The sequence below is a fragment of the Triturus cristatus genome, chromosome 4_1 (genome assembly GCF_964204655.1).
Source record: "Triturus cristatus chromosome 4_1, aTriCri1.1, whole genome shotgun sequence".
NCBI lineage: Eukaryota > Metazoa > Chordata > Amphibia > Caudata > Salamandridae > Triturus > Triturus cristatus.
The window spans coordinates 172,096,472-172,118,865 of record NC_140585.1 but is presented as its reverse complement, the minus strand read 5'-3'; the positions used below and the strand labels follow the sequence as shown (position 1 = coordinate 172,118,865).

At 45.3% G+C, this 22,394-nt stretch overlaps 1 protein-coding gene across 2 annotated transcripts in view; it reads left to right on the top strand.

Annotated features, from left to right (window-relative positions):
- The window catches only part of LOC146853827 (membrane-spanning 4-domains subfamily A member 4A-like), a 205,619-nt gene that overhangs the window by 28,281 nt on the left and 154,944 nt on the right, over positions 1-22,394 (top strand). For both annotated transcript variants that reach the window (XM_085650403.1, XM_085650402.1), the window contains exon 2: positions 17,204-17,363. In XM_085650403.1, coding sequence (XP_085506529.1) covers positions 17,217-17,363 — 147 coding nt within the window. In that variant the 5' untranslated portion in view covers positions 17,204-17,216. The remainder of the gene's footprint in view (positions 1-17,203; positions 17,364-22,394) is intronic.

Here is a 22,394-nt window from a genome sequence, read left to right as displayed (position 1 = left end):
CATTGCCTGGGAGCCCTGGAACAGTTCTCCACCGAGCTGTGCAGCACAGCCGGGTGGAGAAAGGCTAAGTGCGCATGATGGTTTGGCCGGCCCAAGGAGGCTGGCCAAATCGTCATGCGGAGTAAGTAGTGCCCATACCACTCCTCCTCCTGTGAACCAGCCCAGCCCCGCCCCATGATAATAGCAATGTGTCTTGTCATTTTATTTTTCCTTGTTGCTCTGATCTGAGAGCAATGGGGCGCCGCTCTTCCAAATTAGCCGCGGAGCCGCCACTGGAATTAGTTGCACCTGGTAAATACCTCACCCCAGGCTATTTGTATGTTTAATTGCTGTGTGTTAGAAATTGGGTCTCTAGTTCCAGAAGCATGCACCCTTTCCAAGAAGGGACCATCAATCTAGTCAGGGTAAGTCAGATACACACTTTAAATTAACCTGTGCTCACGCTCATCTAGCTTGTCACAGAGCAGGCAGCCTCAACTTAAGAGGCAACATGTAAAGTATTTGTGCAACACACACACACACACAATAACACAATGAATACATCACAAAAGACTCAACACAGCTTTATAAAATTAGAATATTATATTATAAACAAAACAAGATAAAAACGACAAAAATCCAATAGGTGGAAGTTGAAATACTGAATTTTATAAGAATAAATGCAGTAAAGCGCTTAGGAGCAAGTAACGCTAAAAAGGTTACTTTAGGTCGTGCTGGACCGGGGCACAGTCAAAGTTCTCGGGCCGACCACGATAGAGCGCTAGCCAACTACTGGACCCAGAGTACACTTTCCACACAAACTGCAATTGTAAAATGGATGTTTCTGACTGCAACGGATGGTTCCATTCACAATGGTGTTGGTCAGATGCTCGTCCGACTGACATCGTAATTAGGCCCATCATCTTTTCAGCTTCTGTTTCCTGCTCTTTTTGTGTCAGCACATACCAGTACTGCAACTAATGCCAATCCTCCACTCTAGATTCCATTTGCTGTACTTATGCTGCTCACATGAATCAAGCTAAGGCTACCATGTTGTTATTTTAAAAAACAATTTTAGCACAGATTGCATTCAGGTAATGCAGGTATATACCTTCATGGTGTAATATTATGATTGGAGATAGATTTACACCCTCATTCTTCCCTTCCTTGTGTGCTTCCCCCTTCTGTTCACCATTTTCGAAAGGTTTCTTTTCTTTATTCTGTCCTTAAATAATTAGTTACTAAGAACTAATATTGTGAAGGGACAGCTTGGTGTTGGAATAGCTATGAGCATCTAGTTGATAATAGAGTGTTTTGTAGCACATACTTATGGTTGTCTTTTTAATGTTCTTATTATGATTATCAGCACATCTCAATAAAAAGGTTATTATTAAAATAAATCTTTTGTACCTGGAGGTGGTTAACAAACACCACTGAGCCCCTTTTATGGGAGAGTTAAATAGGGTGATGCAGCATTCAAGTTCAACAGGGATGTTTGTGACTGCCTTCTAATTGGCTACATGGTACAGACTATCAAGAGCATCAGGAGTTCACATGCAATTTCACGCAGGTGCAGATTTAAGATGTTGATGGTCAATCAATCAATCAGGATTTATAAAGTGCGCAACTAATCACTCGATAGGGTATGCAGATGCTTGCAGGCCTCAGAGGCTTATTCGAACAGCCAGGTCTTGAGGGCCACTCTGAATTTCGGAAGTGACGTAATGGTCCCGAGCTGCGTGGGGAGACTGTTCCAGGTCTTTGGTGTGATGTGCGAGAAGGAGCATCCTCCACTTCTGCTTTGGTAGATGCAGGGAGTATGGGCAAGTGAAAGGGAGGCAGAGAGTAGTCTTTTCAATGGTTGGTGGCAGTTTAGGCAGTGGTTAATATCCTTGGTTGTATAGAGTCTTGTGTGCGTGGGCCAGCAGCTAGATTGGCATCTCTGCTGTACGGGGAGCTAGTGGAGTTTCCTGAGATGGGGTGTGATGTGGGTTCGTCGGGGAAGGCTGAGGTCGCTTCCTCAAGATCTTACGTAGCATGCGTAGAGTGAGGAAGCAGGTGGAGGAGACGGCATTGATCTATGATTTCATAGTGAGCTTGTTGTCAATGATGATTCCAAGGTTACTGGCGTAGTTGAAGGGAGTGAATGCGTGTCCTAGGTCTGATGGCCACCATGAGTCATTCCATGTGTTGCTGCTGTTTCCAAAGATCAGTACTTCTGTCTTGTCTGTGTTCAGCTGCAGGCAGTTGTTCTTCATCCAGTCGGCAACATTTGTCATGCATCTCTGGAAGTTGGTTAGACCGTGGTATCTCACGATGTTGGCCAGCGGGGTCATATATGCGTTGAAAAGCGTGGAGCTGAAGTACACTGCATGTGATCTCCTTGGGTTCAGAGGTAAAAGGAGGGAGGTGGATGCTCTGGGTTCTTCCGGTGAGGAAGGAGGTGATCCATCTGAGCGCATACCCTTGGAAGCCAATGTGGTGGAGTCTTTTGATCAGTTTATGGTAGGATACGGTGCAGAAGGCTGCCGAGAGGTCGAGGAGGGCAAAGCTGCTATTTCTCCTTGGTGGAGGAGGGCTCAGACGTCATCAGTGGCTGCGATCAGGGCAGTTTTGTTGCTGTGATTGCTGTGGAAGTCGAATTGGGAGGCGTTGAGTAGCTGATCTGTTCCAGGTGTGTCATGAGTTTATTGTTTGTGATCTGTTCCAGTACCTTCGCTGAGAATGGGAGCCAGGAGATTGGCCACTAGTTTTTGAGTTTGCTGGGGTTGGGTGAGGGTTTTTTGAGCGGTGGTCTGACTTTGGCATGTTTACAGGCATCCGTAAATGTTGCAGTGGTGATAGAAGTGTTTAGTAGTGTGATGAGTTCCTTCCCAATCCTTTGGTGGATGGATTTCATGGTGAAGGTGTTGTCCTGGGTTGAGAGGATGTTCCAGGTGTTCAGTGTGTGGTTTGTATCAGTTATAGTGGTGGTGTATCTGTCCAGGAAATCCGTAAGTGTGGGTCGGGGTTTGAAGTTTCTGTATATGGTAGTGGTAGAAGTTGGCGAGGTTGTCGCACAACTCCTATGAGGGTGTTATGTTTTTGCTGGCAGCCTGGGTGGAGATTTCTTTAACGATTTTAAAAAAGTTCCTTGGAGTTGTTGGCACTGGTTTCAATGTGTGCTGCAAGGGCTGTCTTCTTTGTTGCTCTCAGCAAGCGGTGGTAGAGGTTCGGAGAGGTCTTAAAGGCTGCTTTGTCATAGGTGTCCTTATTGGTGCGCCATGTCCTCTCCATCTGTTTGCTGTTTCGTTGTTCTGAATTCTTGGGTGTACCAGCTGTTTTTTTTAGAGGACTACCCCTGGGTGCTGCTCTTAGTGGTGACAATGCTGTCTGTGCATTTGGTGACCCAGGCATTGACATTTTTCACTCCCTGTTCAAGGGTGCTGGTTGTAGCAGGGTTGTAGGTGTTGAGGGCATTTGCCCAGCTGGTCTCTAAGACTTTGTGGCACCTCCGGTGGGGTGTGTTGGTCATCTTGGGGGTTGTGGTGCAGGGACTGGAGATGCTGAAGTAGACAATGGAGTGATCATTCCATGTGAGTTCTGTGATATGGCTGTATTTGACGAGGTTACTGGAGGTGAAAAGTGGGTCCAGCGTGTGTCTTGCGGTGTGTGTTGAGTCATGAACAATCTAGGGCAATCCAAGGATGCTCATACTGTTGAGGAAGTCTGCAGTGTTTTTGTCATTGGGGTCATCAGTGTTGAAATTTAGGTCATCAAGGAAGTAGTCCTTTGAGTCTAAGGCTTGGGGAGTGCGTGCATGAGGGTCGGTTTTCAAGGGTGCCTCTGATGGTTGTCTTGTCGAAGTTGAGATGTTCCATGGGGTTGGTGGTTGTACAATGTATCTTCTCTTTGTGGACAATGGCTGTTCATCCTCATGGCTTGTTGTTACGGTCCTGTTGAGGGATTTTATATCCGTCGGGGATCACTGTCGCAATGTCTGGGGTGCTTGTGGGGTTGAGCCAGGTCTCAGTAAGGAAGATGATGCGAGAAGGGCGCATGTGAGTTGGTGTTTTTGTTCAGGTGATGTCTGTGGTGTTTTCAAGGTGGGGCTGGTCAGTGGGCTGGTTGTCTTCAGTAACAGGTGAAGTGGCAGTGGGTGCAGGTAAAAGTTCCTTCCGTGGAACGTGAGTCGACATGGTGGCAGTGTTTATTGTGGCGTTCAGGGTCAAATGTGTAAAGCTCAGCTATGGTGTATCTTTGGGAAGAGGGAGGGCCAGAGGTTGTGGCGCAGGTGCGGCCAGGCACTGATAACCTTACCTTTGGCACACCAGTGGCACTCCCTCTGCGTGCATCCGCTGCAGCCTGCATTGAGTAGGTCCTGGGAAGGGCGGGGCATCTGTTGGCGTGAAGAGCTGTGAGTGAGAAAACACAGCCAGGAAAAACTCAGCAGGAAAACCCGGACAGCTGCAGTGTCACTGGATCAGCCTGGAACAAGCAGGAACTGGAGACCACGGGCAAGTGGCAAGCTAGTTGTGCAGGTGCCTACTACAGTAGCTGCAGTTCTTGGTATTCCCTTTAGCTTCAGGAGCAATCACTTAAGGCAAGTTATAGGGCTAAGCAACATTTCCCATTGGACTGAAGAAAAACTTTGGGGCATATTTACAAGCTCCTTGCCCTGCCTGAGCATCACTTTTTTTGATGCTCTGATGGTGCACAGTGCAGACCTGTATCTACAAGGCCATGCAAGGCCACCCGTCTCGGCTTTTCAAGGCCTTGTATATATGGTGTAAGGCAACGCAGTGCAAGTTGCTACTTTGAGTGGGAACAACCACAGCAACATCTATGGATTTTGACACTACCCAAGATTTACAACATAGCGTAAATCTGGGGCAGCGCCCAAAATATACCCCTCACCAGAGCAGGCGTAAAGAGGATAAATGTTTACATTTCTCCTCGTTTTTTTATCTTCCCACGTGTGCAGCTGAATGCCGCACATGTAGAAAGAAGAAATAACAAGGAGAAATAAATATATTATATATGTTACGCCTCTGTTTGAAAGGCGTATAATTTTGACGCAATCCCAGGTTTACTAACCTTAGTATATCTGGGATTGTATCAAAATCCATGGGTGGATGCATGGGAACACCCATGCTCTACCCATAAAACGCCCTCCTGATGCAGAGTAACACAAGGCAGTAATTTGGGCTACCTTGCATTACTCTGGATGTACTAAGCCATACAAGTTGGCTTTGCATGGCTTAGTAAATTTCACAGAAGTGCTTGTGTTGCCTTGCTTCACCATGCATGATACAGAGGCAACCCAAGCCCTTTGTAAATCTGGGCCAGGGTGTCTTTCATGGTTGTCCCCACTGGTGGACTGATTTATCTTTTCTCAAATTCCTGACTATTGTGCTGGTTGGATATATTTTGAAGTGCTACTTTAATTATAGGCCTCTTTACATTTGGGCCAGAATACATTTTGGGGTGCTCAAATACATAGCGCTGCTCCTGAAATCAGCCTACATTAGTAGGGCTCATCGGTAGGTATAGACATGAGTTCATGAATCTATCTATCTATCTATCTATCTATCTATCTATCTATCTATCTATCTATCTATCTATCTATCTATCTATCTATCTATCTATCTATCTATCTATCTATCTATCTATCTATCTATCTATCTATCTATCTATCTATCTATCTATCTATCTATCTATCTATCTATCTATCTATCTATCTATCTATCTATCTATCACATAAAATATGCTAGGTAAAACCGATTATTAACATTCATATGTATCTACATATTCACCTCCAAAGACAGTTTCTTTGGCTCTTTGAGAGCCCACAGTGTCTCTGCATTAGTAAAGTTAAGCAGCATACTTTTGTGAAAAGTGAGCATATTGGTCTCCCTTTTTAAGCATAAAGGCGAGTAGTTCCACAGTGTCCCACTTTGAGCCATGACGGATCCTCCACTCCATCAACCTTGTCTGTGTTTTGGATCAGAGAGGAGCAACATGTAAGTGGACTGTAGACTCACAAACAAGAATATGTATAGAGAATACTATTTACCAGAAAAGAGGGACGGGACTAATTCAACTGATAGATCTTTTTTTAAAGAGTTTTATATAGCAAGGACAAGACCATAGGGGGTATTAGAGTGCTTTGCAGAAGAGTAGTTACAGGGGTGCAAGAAATAAACGACAGTGCGCAGTAAGGACCAGCAAAGGACAACATCGGTCACAACAGTTAAGCATTTCAAAAAGAGGGAAGAGTGAGAGAGCAAATCCTAGCGTAAGACTGAAGGTTGACCAGTGATTTCTTCAGCAGAAACCTTTGACTTTCTTAAGAAGGGAGCAATATCACAAATGAACAGGACAGGGCAAAACAGATAATAACAACTTTGCAGTTCACTCAAGACAAGGGTAATGTAGAGCGTTCTCAGGTGGGTTAGGGGACTAGCCCAGAATTTCTTCATCAGAATCTGTTTGACTTCCCTTTTGAAGGAAGCTGTGGAATTATTCAGTCCTATTTTCGGTGGTAAGGAGTTCCAAATTGTAGGTGCAATACCTGAGAATGCTCGATTGTAAGTTTTTTTTTAATGGAATTTCTGTGGTTAAGTAGTAAGGTGCTGGAGCCCCTAAATAATCTGAGCCTCTTGAGAGCTCAAGTTTTTGGGCAAGATATAGTGGGGTGTTGAAGTGTACAGCTCTGTGGGTCAGGCAGGCAATTTTTAGATGTATCCTTGCTTCATACTGAAGCCAATTAAGAGCATTTAACTGGGGCGAGATATGATGATAACGTTTGGAGCCTCTAATGAGCTCAGCAGCGGAATTAAGAGAGGCCTTAAGTGGAGGCATCTTCACTTTAGGAAGTCCACAAAGGGTTGCACTACCATAATAAAGCTTAGAGATCACTAATGCTTGCACCGCGGTCTTGAGGCTGTTGTGGGAAAGGAGCGGTTTATTCTCCTTAGGATGCTTAAATGGAAGTTTGCTCCTTTGGTGAGAGCACTAATGTGATTCAGCATGTTCAGATGTCTGTCCAGTATTATTCCTAGTGAGCTCAGAGAGTCAATGATGTTTGGAGAGCAGTTGAGGGCTGTCAGTTGGTGCACCCATTTTGTAATGACTTGGGGCTGTTTGTCAGGGGCTATGAGGATAAATTAGTTTTGAGAGCATTCAATTTCAGATGATTGAGTGTCAGCCAACTTTGCGTTTCCTGAAGAACTGAGTTGAGAGATCTGATATCCTCTAGGGGGTAGATTTTCAGGTACAGTTGTGTGTCACCGGCATATATGTGATAATGGATGTCAGGTCAGGGAGAATCAAAAGGTATGACTCATTTTGGTCCAGCATACGTCGTGCATCATTCACTAAGTGAATAAGAGCGGATTCCATGCTATGACCTTGCCTGAAGCCAGATTGGAATTTGTCAAGAAGTTGGAATTGTTCAATATGTCTACATAGTTGTGTGTGAACGTATTTCTTGAGGAGTTTTGCAAGCGGTGGATTTGTGGAGATTGGACGAATATTGTGGGGGTTAGTCTGGTCTGCCATTTTTTCTTTTTAGGATGTGGATGACCTGCCCTGACTTTAGGTAATCCGGGACTGACCCTTGAAGCAGGTAGGCATTAACTATCTTCGTCCAGAGGGGGAGTATAGATGATCTGATCTCCTTGAAGAGGTTCGGAGGCACGAGGCCATTAAATGGTTGGAAGGTTTCAGAGTAGCCAGGGTTTTTCGAATGGTGCTCTCATGAACGGTTTGGAATAGTCTCCAAGAGTCATTGTTTTTGGGCGGGAAAACCAGACGTTGTGGGGGCACATCCAACCCAGAGGATATAAAGGTGGCAGGTAGATACTCACAGGCTGCCAGTAGTTCTAGTTCAATCATTGTTGATTTATCACGGAAGAAGGAAGCAAACTCTTCACAGTCTGGCTTCTGACAGGGTCCTACGGAGGGCGGAATAGGTGGGTTGTTAGGTTGAAGCTTGATGAGTTCAAACTTTTTTTTGGGTCGATTTTTTGCTTGGTCTAGCTGTTCCATGAAGTAGCTAGATTTAGAGGATCTGACGTGTTTGTTATATTAGTTTCTGAGAGATCTCAGCTGAGTAAGATGGTCCATGGAGGGCGAGGATGTCTAGATACGTTCTGCTAGTCTTAGATTTCTTTTCTTTGTATTTAGGCTCCCATTGTACCAAGGTTTGGAGATTTTGGTGGGTATTCTTTTCAGTTGTAGTGGTGTCATAGAGTCTATTATGTTGGACATCGAGCGATTGTACTGATCTATGAGGTCAACGACAGCAAACATGTCCAGGGGAGGAGGCAGGATGCGGTCTGTGCGAGAGGACAGATCATTTGGTTAATGTTTCTCAAATTTCTTTGCCAGAGTCTAGGTTTCTTCAGCTCAGATTTAATGGTTCTCACCAGTTCTGAGATCAGGAAGGTGATGCAGTGGTGGCCCATCCAGTCACATGGGTTGATATATTCAAGTTGAATGGAGCTGCTCTTGCCAATGACCAGATCTAAGGAAGCTCCCTTGTTGTGCGTAGGGCTATCACATTTTTGAATGAGGTTGAGGTCTGATTTGAAGGATTTGAGGCTATTAACTGACAAGTCATTTAGGTCACTCCAATGCACGTTAAAGTCCCCCTGGGAGATCTGGGTGCTGTGAGAGTCCACATTCGTTGAAATGATTTCCATGATCTGTTCTATAAAAGGGGAATTGTCTCTTGGAGGGTAGTAGAGCGCGTGGAATTTGCAAGCAAGCTTGTTGTTGCATGAGACCTCGAATCACAGATATTCGCATAATTACAGGGAATCAGAGTGAAGTTCCCTAACTGATAAATTGCTACGGTAATGCCTGTGATGCCTCGACCAAGCCCAACAAATCTATCAAGCTTGATGATCTTATAGTTAGGGGGCACTAGAATATCGATTATCAGTACAGAAGATTTGTTAATCCAAGTTTCCATCAGCACTAAAATGTTGGGATCATTTGCCAGGATGAGGTCAGCGATGTCTGCAGTGTGGCAGACTGCAGATCTGCAGTTGAGAAGCATGCATTTAAGCTGTGGTTTGGGATCATCTGAGGAAAGAGAGGTGGTGGGGACTATGGTGAGGTTGTTATTATTTAACGATCTAGTGTTAGCCGTAGGTACTCTAACCCAGCATGAAGCTCTGAATGAGATCCTATTGTGCATAGAGAATCCCTGCTTCCCTATTCATCAGAATGAGTCCATGATACGTTCCAGAACCTCAGTGCTTTATAGATGCAAGACAGAATCAAAGAAACACTTCAAAAGAATAGTAGTTATAGTTGTATTTAGCATCAGAACCCCAAGATTTCTAGAAGGTAATCCAGGTACCATCTGATTTTGGCACATGCGTTTCTTTTTCCCTTTAATTAGATTTGACTCCTTGCTATATGAGACTGACTCATTTGGTTCTTTCTAATTGGACACATTATAGATCCCTCTTTATATTGCACTGCCATTTTTGGTCCAATCTCTTTACCCCCACTAGTAACACTGCAACTTGCGTCACTTCTCTCCTGGAGTATTATGCCACTCACAGACTACCAACTTAAGTTTTTACTCACTCAGTCTCAAGTCACCATTGGTAATATGGATCCAAATAACCTAGGCTCTAGAGACTACTTGATATCACTGATGGGCCGAAATGCTTTCAAGATTATCTACCCTTCAATCTATCCAAGAGCGTGGCCAAGAGCTTCAAACATAATCTTCTAAAACTCAACTCGGAAACGCTCATATTTGATGCTTATTATGTGCTAATAAAGGAACAGTGGTTACAGATCTTATCTTCTTCACCAACAGAAGAACACAACGGAGGAGAGCTGTCACTGCACCCCTACAAATTAATTCCTCTAGGAAAACTCCACACAGGCTTTGTATCACCATAACTCCCTCAGAGGAATTTTCAATGCGGAGGCAATGATCTCCCTATACAATAATGGAAACAATCTCATCCAATCTTCTGATCAAAATCTAGAGAGCTTTGACAAAATCTTCGTGAAGATCAAAATCACAATGCCCATATCTCCTCTCATAGTCAAGTTACCTCCCATCACTCAGTAACTGAAACATGGTTATCTGCCCCTCCCTCTTCCATATTATCCACTATGCCATCTCCTACCCCTCTAGAGTCACAAAAAATAGTGTTGCTGGACTCAGATCACCCTCTCCTACTGTTGATTCCTGCTCCGCACTTATTGGAATGGTACATAATTGCTGATATCAGAAAACCTAGAAATTATAATCATTGCCCGGATTAGTCAATAGCCTCAATCCGATGATTACACAGGCTATCATTTGCACCATTCTCAGACTTTCTTGAGCTGATCCACCAACAACAGAGATTGCCTATCGGTGTTGCATCTATTAGGATGCTGCCTAGCCTTCTCCCTACCATCTCACCCAGCATTTACTCCCCAGCCCTCCTCTTCCAGGCTCTCCTTCACACAACACTAATGGTTCCCTTGGGCTGCGGTCCTCCCTCAACACACCAGAGAGCACTCCCTCACCACCCCTAGGCCACACTACGTTTCCATCCACAAGGATAAACCCTCTTACCTTGAAGACAAACTTACTGACCTTAGTCAAGACCTTCAGTTAGTTCAAGCGAATTTCCAGAACTTTATACACATCGCCTCTAAGCTTGAGAGGCACTTAAATCTTAACTTGACCTCTGGGGATAATAGAAGCGCCCACACTAATCCATCCACTAAGAAACGACCCAACATCTCTTACCATGTACAATAACTAACAGGGATTCATCTATCTTGCTCTGGCGATTTCAACCCTAAAACAATCCTACCTCCAGACCCGAAAGGGTCACTGAACACCTGTCTGATGTTGACATACACTCCCTTCTGCTCTCACATACCAATATTCATTATGACTTTAAACCTCTGCAGAGCACCATTCAGACTATACCCTCCAACCCTTATAGAGAACCCACTCTCAACAACAGATCATTGAACAAGAACAGCCTTCTACAAATCCACATGATACAGCAGGAGACATTAGTTACCAAATCTTATCTTAGATCTCTGCTCCTTAGTTGCAGATCGGCGGAAAAACATGCAGGTAACATCGCTGATCTCATTCTCACCCAAGACCTCAACCTCCTTGTCCTTACAGAAACATGACTCAATGATTCGTCCCCGCCTACTTTTGACATACTAGTCCGATCCAACTAGAACATCATCAGACTTGATAAATCCAGTAGAATGGGTGGACGCATAGGATGCATTTACCTCTCCATGCTCACCCTAAAACTATCAAAAAAGGATACTATGTCAGTGTGTGAATATCTAGGTATAGAACTATGGAGCAATAACATATCTGTAATCTTCACACACTCTACCACTCCCTGAATGAACAAATGATGGAGACCATCTCCTCTAACCCAGACCAACACATCTATCAGATCCTCCTTGGAGATTTCAACATACACTGGAATGACTTAAATGACCCCATTCTTAACACCGAAAAGGCCTTCCTTACAGACCTCGTCCTCACCCAATTTTGCAACGGTCCAACGCACAATAGGGGCTCTACCCTTGATCTAATCATCACTAAGGACAACATGATTCAACTTGATTCCATAATTTCTTGTGACTGGTCTGATCACTTAATCTCCTTCCTTATTCTGGAAAATGTGCTATCTAGAAAGGTGCAACTACTTAAACACAGACAATGTTCCAGAGACCTTAGAAAGATTAAACCTACTGAGCTAATTGCTATTAGTAGCAACATCCTACCTCCTCCTGCAAACATGATAAACACAAAGTGATTTTCCCGATCACTACACTAAATCCATGACAGACATACTGGGCACGATTGCTCCAAAGCAGTTTAGGAGATTACCAGGCAGACAGTCCAAACCATTGTTCAATGACAATCTAAATGAGGAAAGGCGTAGTCTAAGGCTTGCTGATAGAATGAGGAGAATCTCTCCATCTGGCTCTAATCTAAAATATTTGAAGGCAGTAAGAAACTCCTACAACACACACATACACAGATTAAAGGCAGAATACTTCAGGCTGTGATTAGATAATGCCAAAAACAGGCCTAAAAATCTGTTTTAAATCCTCAAACAGCAAACATGCATTCTAAACAGCACTCTGTTGAGAAGGTCAGACTACCAAATGGGAATGAGTTATCTCCCCGTCATCAATAAGACAAGGAAGATTCAATTTGATTTGCTACCCACATGTCAGCTTTTGATCAGTATTGACCATCCCATTCCTCTCCTGGTGCAACATCCAGTCAGCTCTCCTCCTGGATATTCGACAAAGAATAAGGCTACTTGGTCCTCCTTCAAAATCCCTGACGAATTCGATATATTCACAATAATGACCTCTTTAAAACCATCTAACTATTTTAATGATCCTCTGCAAAGTTAAACTTGTCAAAGAGCTCAGATCTTCCCTTCTCCATTTCTGGTTGAAGATTGTGAAAGCATCTCTTTCTCGGGGCATGGTCCCTGATAGCATAACGATTGGACAGGTCAGCCCAATCTTAAAAGAACTGAATACTGACCAATCTGACCCGAACAACATTTGTCCTATCTCCAACATCCTGACTCTAGCAAAACCTTTGGAGAAATGTGTACACCTACAATCCTGTGACCAATTTGAACAATTCCAATGCAGACCAATGCCAATCTGGCTTCAGATCTGGCCACAGCACTGAAACGGCTCTAACGCATATCGTAAATGATGCCCTGAGATTGCTCGATCAGAATGAATCCTGTATACTTATACTTCTTGATCTCTCATCTGTGTTTGATACAGTCAAACATGACTACATGGTTGACCTCCTCGCAAATAAGATGGGATATTGGGTCCTGTTTTAAAATGGTTCCCCTCTTTCCTTCAAAATAGAACTCAGATAATAAAAAATCAACCAATCCTTATAAGACACTACACCAATACCAATTGGATTGGTGTACCCCAAGGTTCCACACTCTCACCCACGATATTCAACCTGCTCATGGAATCTCTTACGGACATTTTGAAGAACTCAAACATCCATTACCGCATGTATGCTGATGATACACAACTGTATCAAAATATCTCTATACCTGAAGATATCAAAACACTGCACTGCACTCTGCCAAAAACCCAACAATGGCTGACACGGAATCAACTCATGCTCAACCTCCTTAAAACTGAATTTCTTTTGATCACCCCTCACATTCTCTCGGACCCTGTAGAAGATTGGATCAAAGAACTCACAGCTCTCAACAGCTCATATCATATTATTTATTGACTCTACTCGATCTCCAAGTATCCCTCTGGACAATCATCATAATATGCAAAATCACATCAGTGAAACCATCAGAGCAGCCAACCACCAAATTAAAATTTTATGAAAACTCAACCTCTTTCTGCCCCCTATGTATTTTCAATTAGCAGTTCAATCTCTGGTCATCTTCCAATTAAATTACAGGAGTGACACTCTTGCTGGGCTACCCAAGGCAAAGTTGGCCCAATATAGGCCACATTGAACTCAGCAGCCAGAATCATAACAGATTTCAGAAGAATAGACCACATTACTCCAGACAAAAAACATCTTAATTTGGCTCCCATTTAAATTCAGAATCCAATTAAAGATTGCATGCATGATGCATAAAGCCCTCCATCACAACACTTCTATATACTTGGCCAATAAACTTGAGTCATCTGGGTGGCAGGCGCTCGTTAAGAAGCACCAACTCTCTTTTACTGAAACTTCAGAAGTGCAAAAAAAAGAAACCTTACATCTGCTCCTTCTCTGGCCTTGCCCCTAGAATTTGAAACACTCTACCTCTGGAAATCAGGGCATACCCCTTGCCCGCCTACTTCAAAAAAGAAACAGAAAAGCTCTTGATGCTTAGATTCTTTCTCCAGGAGCGATGAAACTTCTTCAGTGTGGATAGTGTTGGGTAGACTTCAAGTGGCTCTTAGAACTGTTATGCTCAATGATACACTGTATATATATAACTCCATGTTTATTCCTTCTCTGATTGTCATTCGTTTTTCTCCTTTCCCAATATTGTATGACTTTATGGCTATTTGTACAGGGCACTGATTCCCAAATTGGGCCATGTTCACGCTATATAAAACTCCAAAAATAAATAAATGTGTTAAACATTCTGCAAACATTTAGGGGTGTATATATATATATATACACAAGAACGTGTGATAACTACCGCAAGAGTAGCGTAAAGCAACTTTCAATATCGCAGCCTAGCTCGGGAAAAAAAAAACCCGTATCAACGTGGAATTCACAACAAGGCGTTAGTATGCGATAGCCACCAGATAACGCAGACAATGTCTGCGATGCAACCACCCCGACAGAGATAAAAACACAAACCACAACACCAGAAAACCTGCGATGAGCACTTCCGCGATGAGGAAAGCAGGGATAAGCAGCGCGAGGGCAGCAATACTCAAGCGCAATGCGGGAACAAGCACAAGAACAGCATACAGAAAATGCCACTGACCAAAATACAGCAACAGCGGAGTACCACGGATGCACCCGGGCCGACTGCAGAGGACAACATGCACACCACAACATCCAAGCACCGTGGAAGGACAGAACCGACAGGCACACCGCATGAAAGAGACCAGTGGCAGTCATATCGGAGCCGCTGGAGTGACACACCCACCGTGCAGCATACGCACATGAGCAGAAGTGCACCTCGACATTAGCAACATCCTGGTATAAACAGCAACCCCTCCACAACTGAACACAGGACACAACTGGACCGGCAAATGTGCACAACCAGGCAAATCACATCTGTAACCCCAGGGATATGTAACATGACATTGCACAAATCCAACCTGTAACCTGCAAAAATGTTTAATTCACACATGCATTGCAATTGGACATCTACTACTGTTCCATGATTGCCACGGACTGAATGTGACGTGCTCATGAGAAGTAGGTGGCAATGATGTAGATCCTATGGGCCATTCTTGCCACAGCTGCAGTAGGATATGGCCCACCTGCCCCATCACCATCATCATTGTTCGGTACCTCTGGTAGTGGGATCCATGGGGCCCTGTTGCGAACACAGATGTTGTGCAACACACAACATGCAACGATCATCTTGCACACGACGTCCAGGCTATACAGGAGCTTCCCACCTGTGCAGTCCAGGCACCTGAAACATGACTTCAACGTGCCAAATATGCATTCAACGATGCCCCTGGTGCATATGTGGGCCACATTGTACTGCCTCTGTGTGGGTGTGTTTGGGTCCCGGAGGGGTGTGATCATCCAAGGGCAGAGTGCATATCCTTGATCACCTATGACAGTATAGGGAGAAAAGAGTCAATACTTGGTTCGGCAGGATGTGATGGCAGGCCCACCAACTCAGTGACACCTGTGCTGGCTGAGTGTGGGGTGAGTGTAAGCCAACCCTCAAGGATTAGCCCCGGATGCCCATGGTGTGGTGTAGTCGTGTCTGGTAGGTGGACGTGTAGTCTGACATGTCAAATGTGGCTTGGTCACATGTGCATCCCCACTGATGTGCTTTGTGCGTTGTTGGCTGTGGGATCTGTGGTGTGGTGATTTGGTACTTACCAAAGAGCAGTCCAGTTCCATATGTGCCATCCTGGAAGCGCTGGTTGATGATGGACTGTCGGAAGATGAATGAATCGTGTACACTGCCTGGGTAGTTGGCGACGACATTGGTGAAGAGTCCCCGGTGGTCCACTATTGCCTGCACATTGATGGAATGCTTGTGCTTTCTGTTGCGGTAGTGGTGTGCAGTATCCGCAGGGGGCACAAGTGGAACATGTGTGCAGTCAATTGCCCCCAACATAGCCGGGAATCCGGCTATGGCGTAGAAGCCTTGCTTTGTCTCCAGCTGTTCCTGCGCAGTGTTGGGGAAGTGAAGGTACTGAGGTATAAAGCTGAGGATGGCATTCAGGACAGATGTGATGAACTTTGATAGGGCTGGCTGTAAGACTCCTCCGACTATGGCAGTTGTTTGGTGGAATGTCCCAGAGAACAACAGGTGCAGCACAGCCAGCTGCTTTGTCTGAGTTGGGATGTTGGTTCTCCGCTGTGTTGGTACCGTCAGCCTGTGGGCGATGTGTGTCATGATGTGGAGAATGGTTGCCCTTTTGAGCCTGTAGTGGGCAATGACTTCCGCGGGCGTTAGGTCTGTGAGGCTGGTGCATTTTCAGTAGGTCAGCTGTCTTACTCTACGTTGCCTCTGTGGTGGTGCGGGTCCGGGGCCTGGGGGTGGTGGCAGTCCAGGGGGTGGTGGCGGTGGGTGTTGTGCCCTGTTGGGGTTCTAAGCTGCATGATGCGTAGCTCCATGGCGTTGTTTGTTCTTCGGGTATGGTTGTGTGCGGGGCTCCGTTGCCTACTGCAGGTAGGAGTCCATCTTTACACCTGCTTGAGGCAGGTGTTAAATACCTGCGGCCACCGTGGCTTATCAATAGTTTTTGGTTCTCTTCGAAGTTCTGTCAGTTCGTTGTGAAAGTGATGTTGATGTTTTTTTCGTGTGTTTTTGCACGGGTACGCCTACTTTGCATCTCATTAAAGTTAGTTGGTGGTGTCCACCGTGGTGTTAGATTTTGGGTCGTTATCGCGGGAATACTGGCGATGTCTGAGGTTTGCACCTGCTTGCAAATGGGGTGTTAAATATATCTCTACTTTTGTTGCGTTAAGATTGAGATAAATCGGAGAAAAGTCCTTGTGAATATGCCCCTGAGTAGGTTGGTAGGTGGTGGAGAGTCCCTGCAAACCCCTTCAAGACAATGTTTCGCGCCCTAATGGCACCTGAAGGGACAAACTAGATACAGTATAGTCCTCGCCCACTGATGCCCGACTGACAATCGCATGATCTATGAGTCGGAACTCTACCAACCTTCACTGCAGACACCAAAATCTCTGCGCTTTTCCCAGTTCTTCTTTAACACAGCTTGCTTCTGGGCACAGCTGATAGTCCAATAACTGGAGTCTCCAGGACCCCTGTACAGGGCCTAGTAGGGGTCACCGTTGTTTCGATTTTGCAGCATATAGAACATACTGGCCCATGCGTCACTTGCTGGGCCCCTAGTTAGCACAAAAAAAGAAAGGAAAATACAAATTGTTTTTAGTGGAGGGAAGCTCTTAAATGGGTAATGTATGAACACCTTGTGATTGGAGAAATTGTATGTTTTATGTATATTTAGTATAATAACATTTCAACATACCTTTTATTGACAGCTTCTTATTCACTATGGCAGCACCAGCTGGGAATGGAATTCATGTGGTGACCCAATATCTTCCCAATCCTAGCTTCAACCCTGCTCATCAGGTGGCGAGTCCTTATCAGGGGCCTTATTTTCTAAAGAAGTTCATAAAAGGAGAACCAAAGACACTTGGAGTAAGTATGGGGGCTCTTGAAATATGATTTCTTCATCTACCATGGCCTTTTCTAAAATTATATAACTCATCTAACATATATATGGAATTTGCTGTGCATGATTTTAGTTCAGGCAGACACCAAGCATTTCAAACAAAAAATTATTCAAATCCTTAACACATTATGGAGGGGATAGAGCAGACTAGAAATGTGTTAATAGAAATCCAGGCATTTTAGTTGATGTTGTTTTCACAGTAAGACCCTGTTAGAAAAGGGGTCTCTAGTTGGCAGAGGTTTGCCCTCTGTCCAAGTTGGAACCTCCACTCTAGTCAGAGTAATTAACCTGTGCTCACCCTCTTGTAGGTTGGCACAACGCAGGCAGGCTTAACTTAAGAGGCAATGTGTAAAGTATTTGTGCAACACACAGTCACACAATAAAAACACTACAAACAGATTCCACATAGGTGTAGAAAAAAGAGAACATGTATCTGAGTAAAACAAGACCAAAATGACAAACATTCAATAAGTGGAAATCAAGATATGAATTTTTAAAGATAAAATGTGAAAACGGTGCTTATAAGTCACTAGCGGTCAAAAGGATATTTAAGGTCACGGTGTAAATCCAAAGCTCAGACCGACCGTGATGGAGTACAGTCTGGCTACAGAGCCCACCCATGGTCTCCTGTTGAAGTACCTTGTATGGAGCAGAGCATCGACATCGTTGGCACGATGCATTGGGATTTCTCATGCAGTCGGGTTACTGCGTCGGCAGCAAATTCTGGCTGTGATACTGCTGTCATTGAGCAGCCGCTGCATCGTTGGTGAGGGGTGATGCACTGGAATTTCTCATGCAGTTATGGCAATGCGTCGGTTTTTGCAGAAAGCAGCTGCAAAAATCCACTTCTGAGGCCCAGGACTGGAGGGGGCACCTCAGGCAAGGGAACGGCTCACAGGCAGCAGAATCCAGCACCACCAGCAGTAAAGTCTTTTGTGTCCCTGAGACCTCAGAAAACAATAGGCAAGTCAGCAAAGCCCTTGGAGTCATTCTAGGTTCAAGTGAGATGGGCCCAGTCCTTGTCCTCAGCAGGGAAGAGATAAGAAGGCAGCAGGGCAGCTGAGAAAAGCAGTTCCTAGGAACAGTCAGTCAAGGCAAAGTGGCGATTCTTACAGCACAGCAGCCTTTACTCCAGCAGAGTTCTTCCCAGGTTCTGATGTGGTAAGGCAGAGGCCTGATACTAATACCCAAAAGTGCCTTTGATGTAGGGGGTGACTTCAAAGGAATTCTCTGAAGTGCACATTGATCCCTTTCAGCCCAGTCCTCTCTGCCAGGCTGTCCGTGGGAGGTGACCAGTCCTGTGTGAGGACAGTACACTGCGTATTCAGATGTAAGTGTGAGATTCCCTCTCACCCTTCCTGCCCAGGCAGGTTATCAGTATGCAGATGAATGCAGATGACTCACCCAGCCTTCGTTTGTGTATGTCTAGAGGGAATGCACAAAGTCTAGCTGTCACCCTGCCCAGGTGTGTATTGGAGATAGGCTGCAGACACACAGAGCAAAGTTAGGAGCAGAGAAATGTCTATTTTCTAAAAGTGGCATTTCTGAAATGGTAATGTCAAATCCAACTTTACCACTAAAGTGGATTTATCACTACCAGTCTAAAGATGTGAAACATGAAGTAGTTACTCCTTTCCAATCAGGAATTATAGCTTAAGAGTGTTTTAAGGAACTCCCAATGCTAGCCTATGGAAGGAGTAGCCCTCACAGCAGTGAAAAAATGAATTTAACAGTTTGTCACTGTCGGGAGAAGTAAGACTTAAAAGTACATGTCCTGCCCTTTAGTTACAAAGCACCCTACCTTACAGTCACTTGGGGCCTACCTTACGGATGACTTATGTGAAATAAAAGGAAATTTTAAGGCTTAGCAAGTGGTTTTAAATGCCTAGTTAAAGTGGCAGCTAACTGCACATACAGGCCCTGCAATGGAAGGCCTGAGACAGGTTTGTAAGGTTATACAATCAGTGCTGCTGGGTGTCACAATCAGTGCTGCAGGCCCACTTGTAGCATTTAGATTACAGGCCCCGGGTATGTAGTATAGCACTTTACAAGGGACTTACAAGTAAACTAAATATGCCAACTGTGCACACACAAATGTTACCAAGTTAACCATATTTAGGGGGGAAGAACATACACTTTAGCAGTGGTCAGCAGTGGTAAAGTTCTCCGAGTCCTAAGGCCAACAAAAAGATACAGCGAAAAGTGGAGGCAAGCAAGCAAAACGTTGGGAGAAGATCACCTTAAGGATGATGGGTCTAACACGTGTCTCCCCCCAGCTGCTAATGAGGAGAGCTGCCCAACCTCCTAGAGAGTTCTCATCACTAAGGGGGAAGCACCTGGACAGACTCTCAGCATTTGGTGTGGTTTACTCCTGGTCTTTGTTTCACCCTTAAGTCCATGCCCTGTAGATAAATGGACCACCTAAACAATTTTGGATTTTCACCCCTCATATGCACGAACCACCCAGGGGCCTGTGGTCAGTCTGAAACAGGATTTAGTGCCAAACAGGTATTGCCTCAACGTCTTCAGTTCCTAAACCACAGCAAAAGCTTCTCTCTCTATTGCACTCCACCTCTGTTCCCTGGGAAGTAACCTCCTGTAAATGAAGTCTACAGGTTGATCCAGGCCCTCCTCATTGAGCTGTGAAAGTACTGCCCCTATGCCATGTTCTGAGGCATCTGTCTGTACAATAAACTCCTTGGAAAAGTCAGGGGCCTTAATCACAGGTGCTGTGCACATGGCTTGCTTCAGGGAGTCAAATGCTTTTTGGCATGCCTCTGTCCAAATCACCTTTCTGGGATGCTTCTTCGAAGTCAGCTCTGTCAAGGGGGCAACAATGGTGCCATAACCCTAGACAAACGTCCTATAGTACCCAGTAAAGCCCCAAAATGCTCTGACCTCTGTCTGGGTTTTGGGGGGCTGCCAGGCCATGATGGTTTCTATCTTGTCCTAATGGGATTAAACCTTTGCCTGGTCCACCAGGTGTCCAAAGTACAACACGGACCCCTGGCCTATCTGGCACTCCCTGGCCTTGATAGTCAGGCCTGCCTGTTGCAGGGCCTGAAGCACTTCCCGGAGGTGAAAGAAGAGTCCCTTCCAACTGCCACTGAAGACAGCTATGCCACCCAGGTAGGCAGCTGAGAAGGCCTCCAAACCAACAAGGACCTGGTTCAAAAGCCTCTGGAAGGTGCAGTAGTACTAATTAATCCAAAGGGCATCACCCTAAACTGATAGTGGCCCTCTGGAGTGGAGAAGGCTGACCTCTCCTTGGCTCACTCTGTTAGGGTGATCTGCCAGTACCCTGTTGTAAGATCAAAGGTAATACGGTACTGGGTAGTTCCTACCCTGTCAGTGAGCTCACCCACTTGTGGGATGGGATGAGCATCAGTCTTGGCCACAGAAGTTAGCCCTCTGTAATCTACACAGAACCTCATTTCAGGTATGGTGCCTGGTGGGGCAGCTCACCCCTAACTCCAGCATCTTAGACACTTTGCTCTTGATGCTGGCCCTTACCTTAACCGACAACCTGTAAGATTTATTCTTGACAGGGAGGTTGTCCCCTGTGTCCACAACATGGGTACACAGTTGGGTAATCCCAGCAATAAAGGAGAACAGAGAGGAGTACGGTTCCAACAATTGTTGGCAGTCTCTCTGTTGCTCAGGAGTTAGAGTGGGGGATAGGATCACTCTATCCACAGACCCATCCTTCTTCTCTGAGGCTAAGACGTCAGGGAGAGGTTCACTCCTCTCTTCCTCAGCCCCATCTGTTACCAACAACATGGTGAGCTAAGACCTCTCAAAGTGGGGTATGAGGCGACTGATGTGAAGTACCCTGTTGGGTTACCTGGGGGTCTTCAGGTCCACCAGGTAGGCAGCCTTACCCTTTTTCCCAATAACATCATGGGGCCCAGCCCATCAGTCCTGAAGGTTCCATCACCCACACTTTCTGTCCAGGCTGCAATTCCACAGTGGTAGAATTTTGGTCATAACACTCCTTCATCAAAGCCTGACTGTCTTCTTAGTTATCGGAAGCTTGTTTCCACAACTTAGCCATTTGGCTGCAGAAAGGTCAGCATGTAACTGACTACATCCTGGGGAACTTTCCCGGGAGCTTGCTCCCACCCCTCCTTCATCAAACTAAGAGGTCCCCCGACAGGGTGCCCATACAGAAGGTCAAAGGGACTGAAGTCCACACATTACTTTGTTACCTCCCTGTAGGAAAACAACAGGCAGGGCAAGAGGATATCCAACATTTTATTCTGGCCCTCAGGCAGACACCTAATCATGCATTTCAGGGTCTTGTTGAGTATCTTAATACGCCTATTGTTTTGGGGGTGGTAAGGGGTGGAGAACTTGTAAGTCACTCCACACTCTTTCAACATTGACTGCATATAAGCAGACATTAAGTTATTGTCCCTGTCCAACATAACCTTCTTGGGGAAACCCAATCGGGTACAAAATCTGCATCAGGGCCCTTGCCACCACAGGTGCAGTTATAGCCCTCAGAGGGATGGCCTATGGGTACCTAATGGCATGATCCACCAGAATAAACCTATGTCCAGAAGTAGACTGGGGATCCATAGTCCCAACAATGTCCATGCTCATCCTCTCAAAGGGGGTGCTAATGACAGGTAATGGAGTAAGGGGAGCTTTCAGCCTCTGCCCTGTCTTACCACTGGCGTGACAGATTACACAGGTCCTACAGAATGCCAATAAAAGGGGGGAAAAGCCATGCAAAGTTCTTGTCTTAGCCTAAGTGTCCTGCCAGGGGTATCTTGTGAAAGAGCTCCAGTAAGAAGGCCCTGTAGCATTGGGAGACAACCAGGGCCCTTGATGTCCCTTGCACAGGAGCCTTAGATTCACTGTAAAAGATGTTATCCTCCTAGTAAATGGGATAGCTCCCAGACAGATCACCTGCTGCTTGGGCTTAAGGCTGGTGCCTCATGCCCTCAAAGGTTGGCCTACAGAACTCCTCCTTGGTGGGTCCTCCTTCCGCA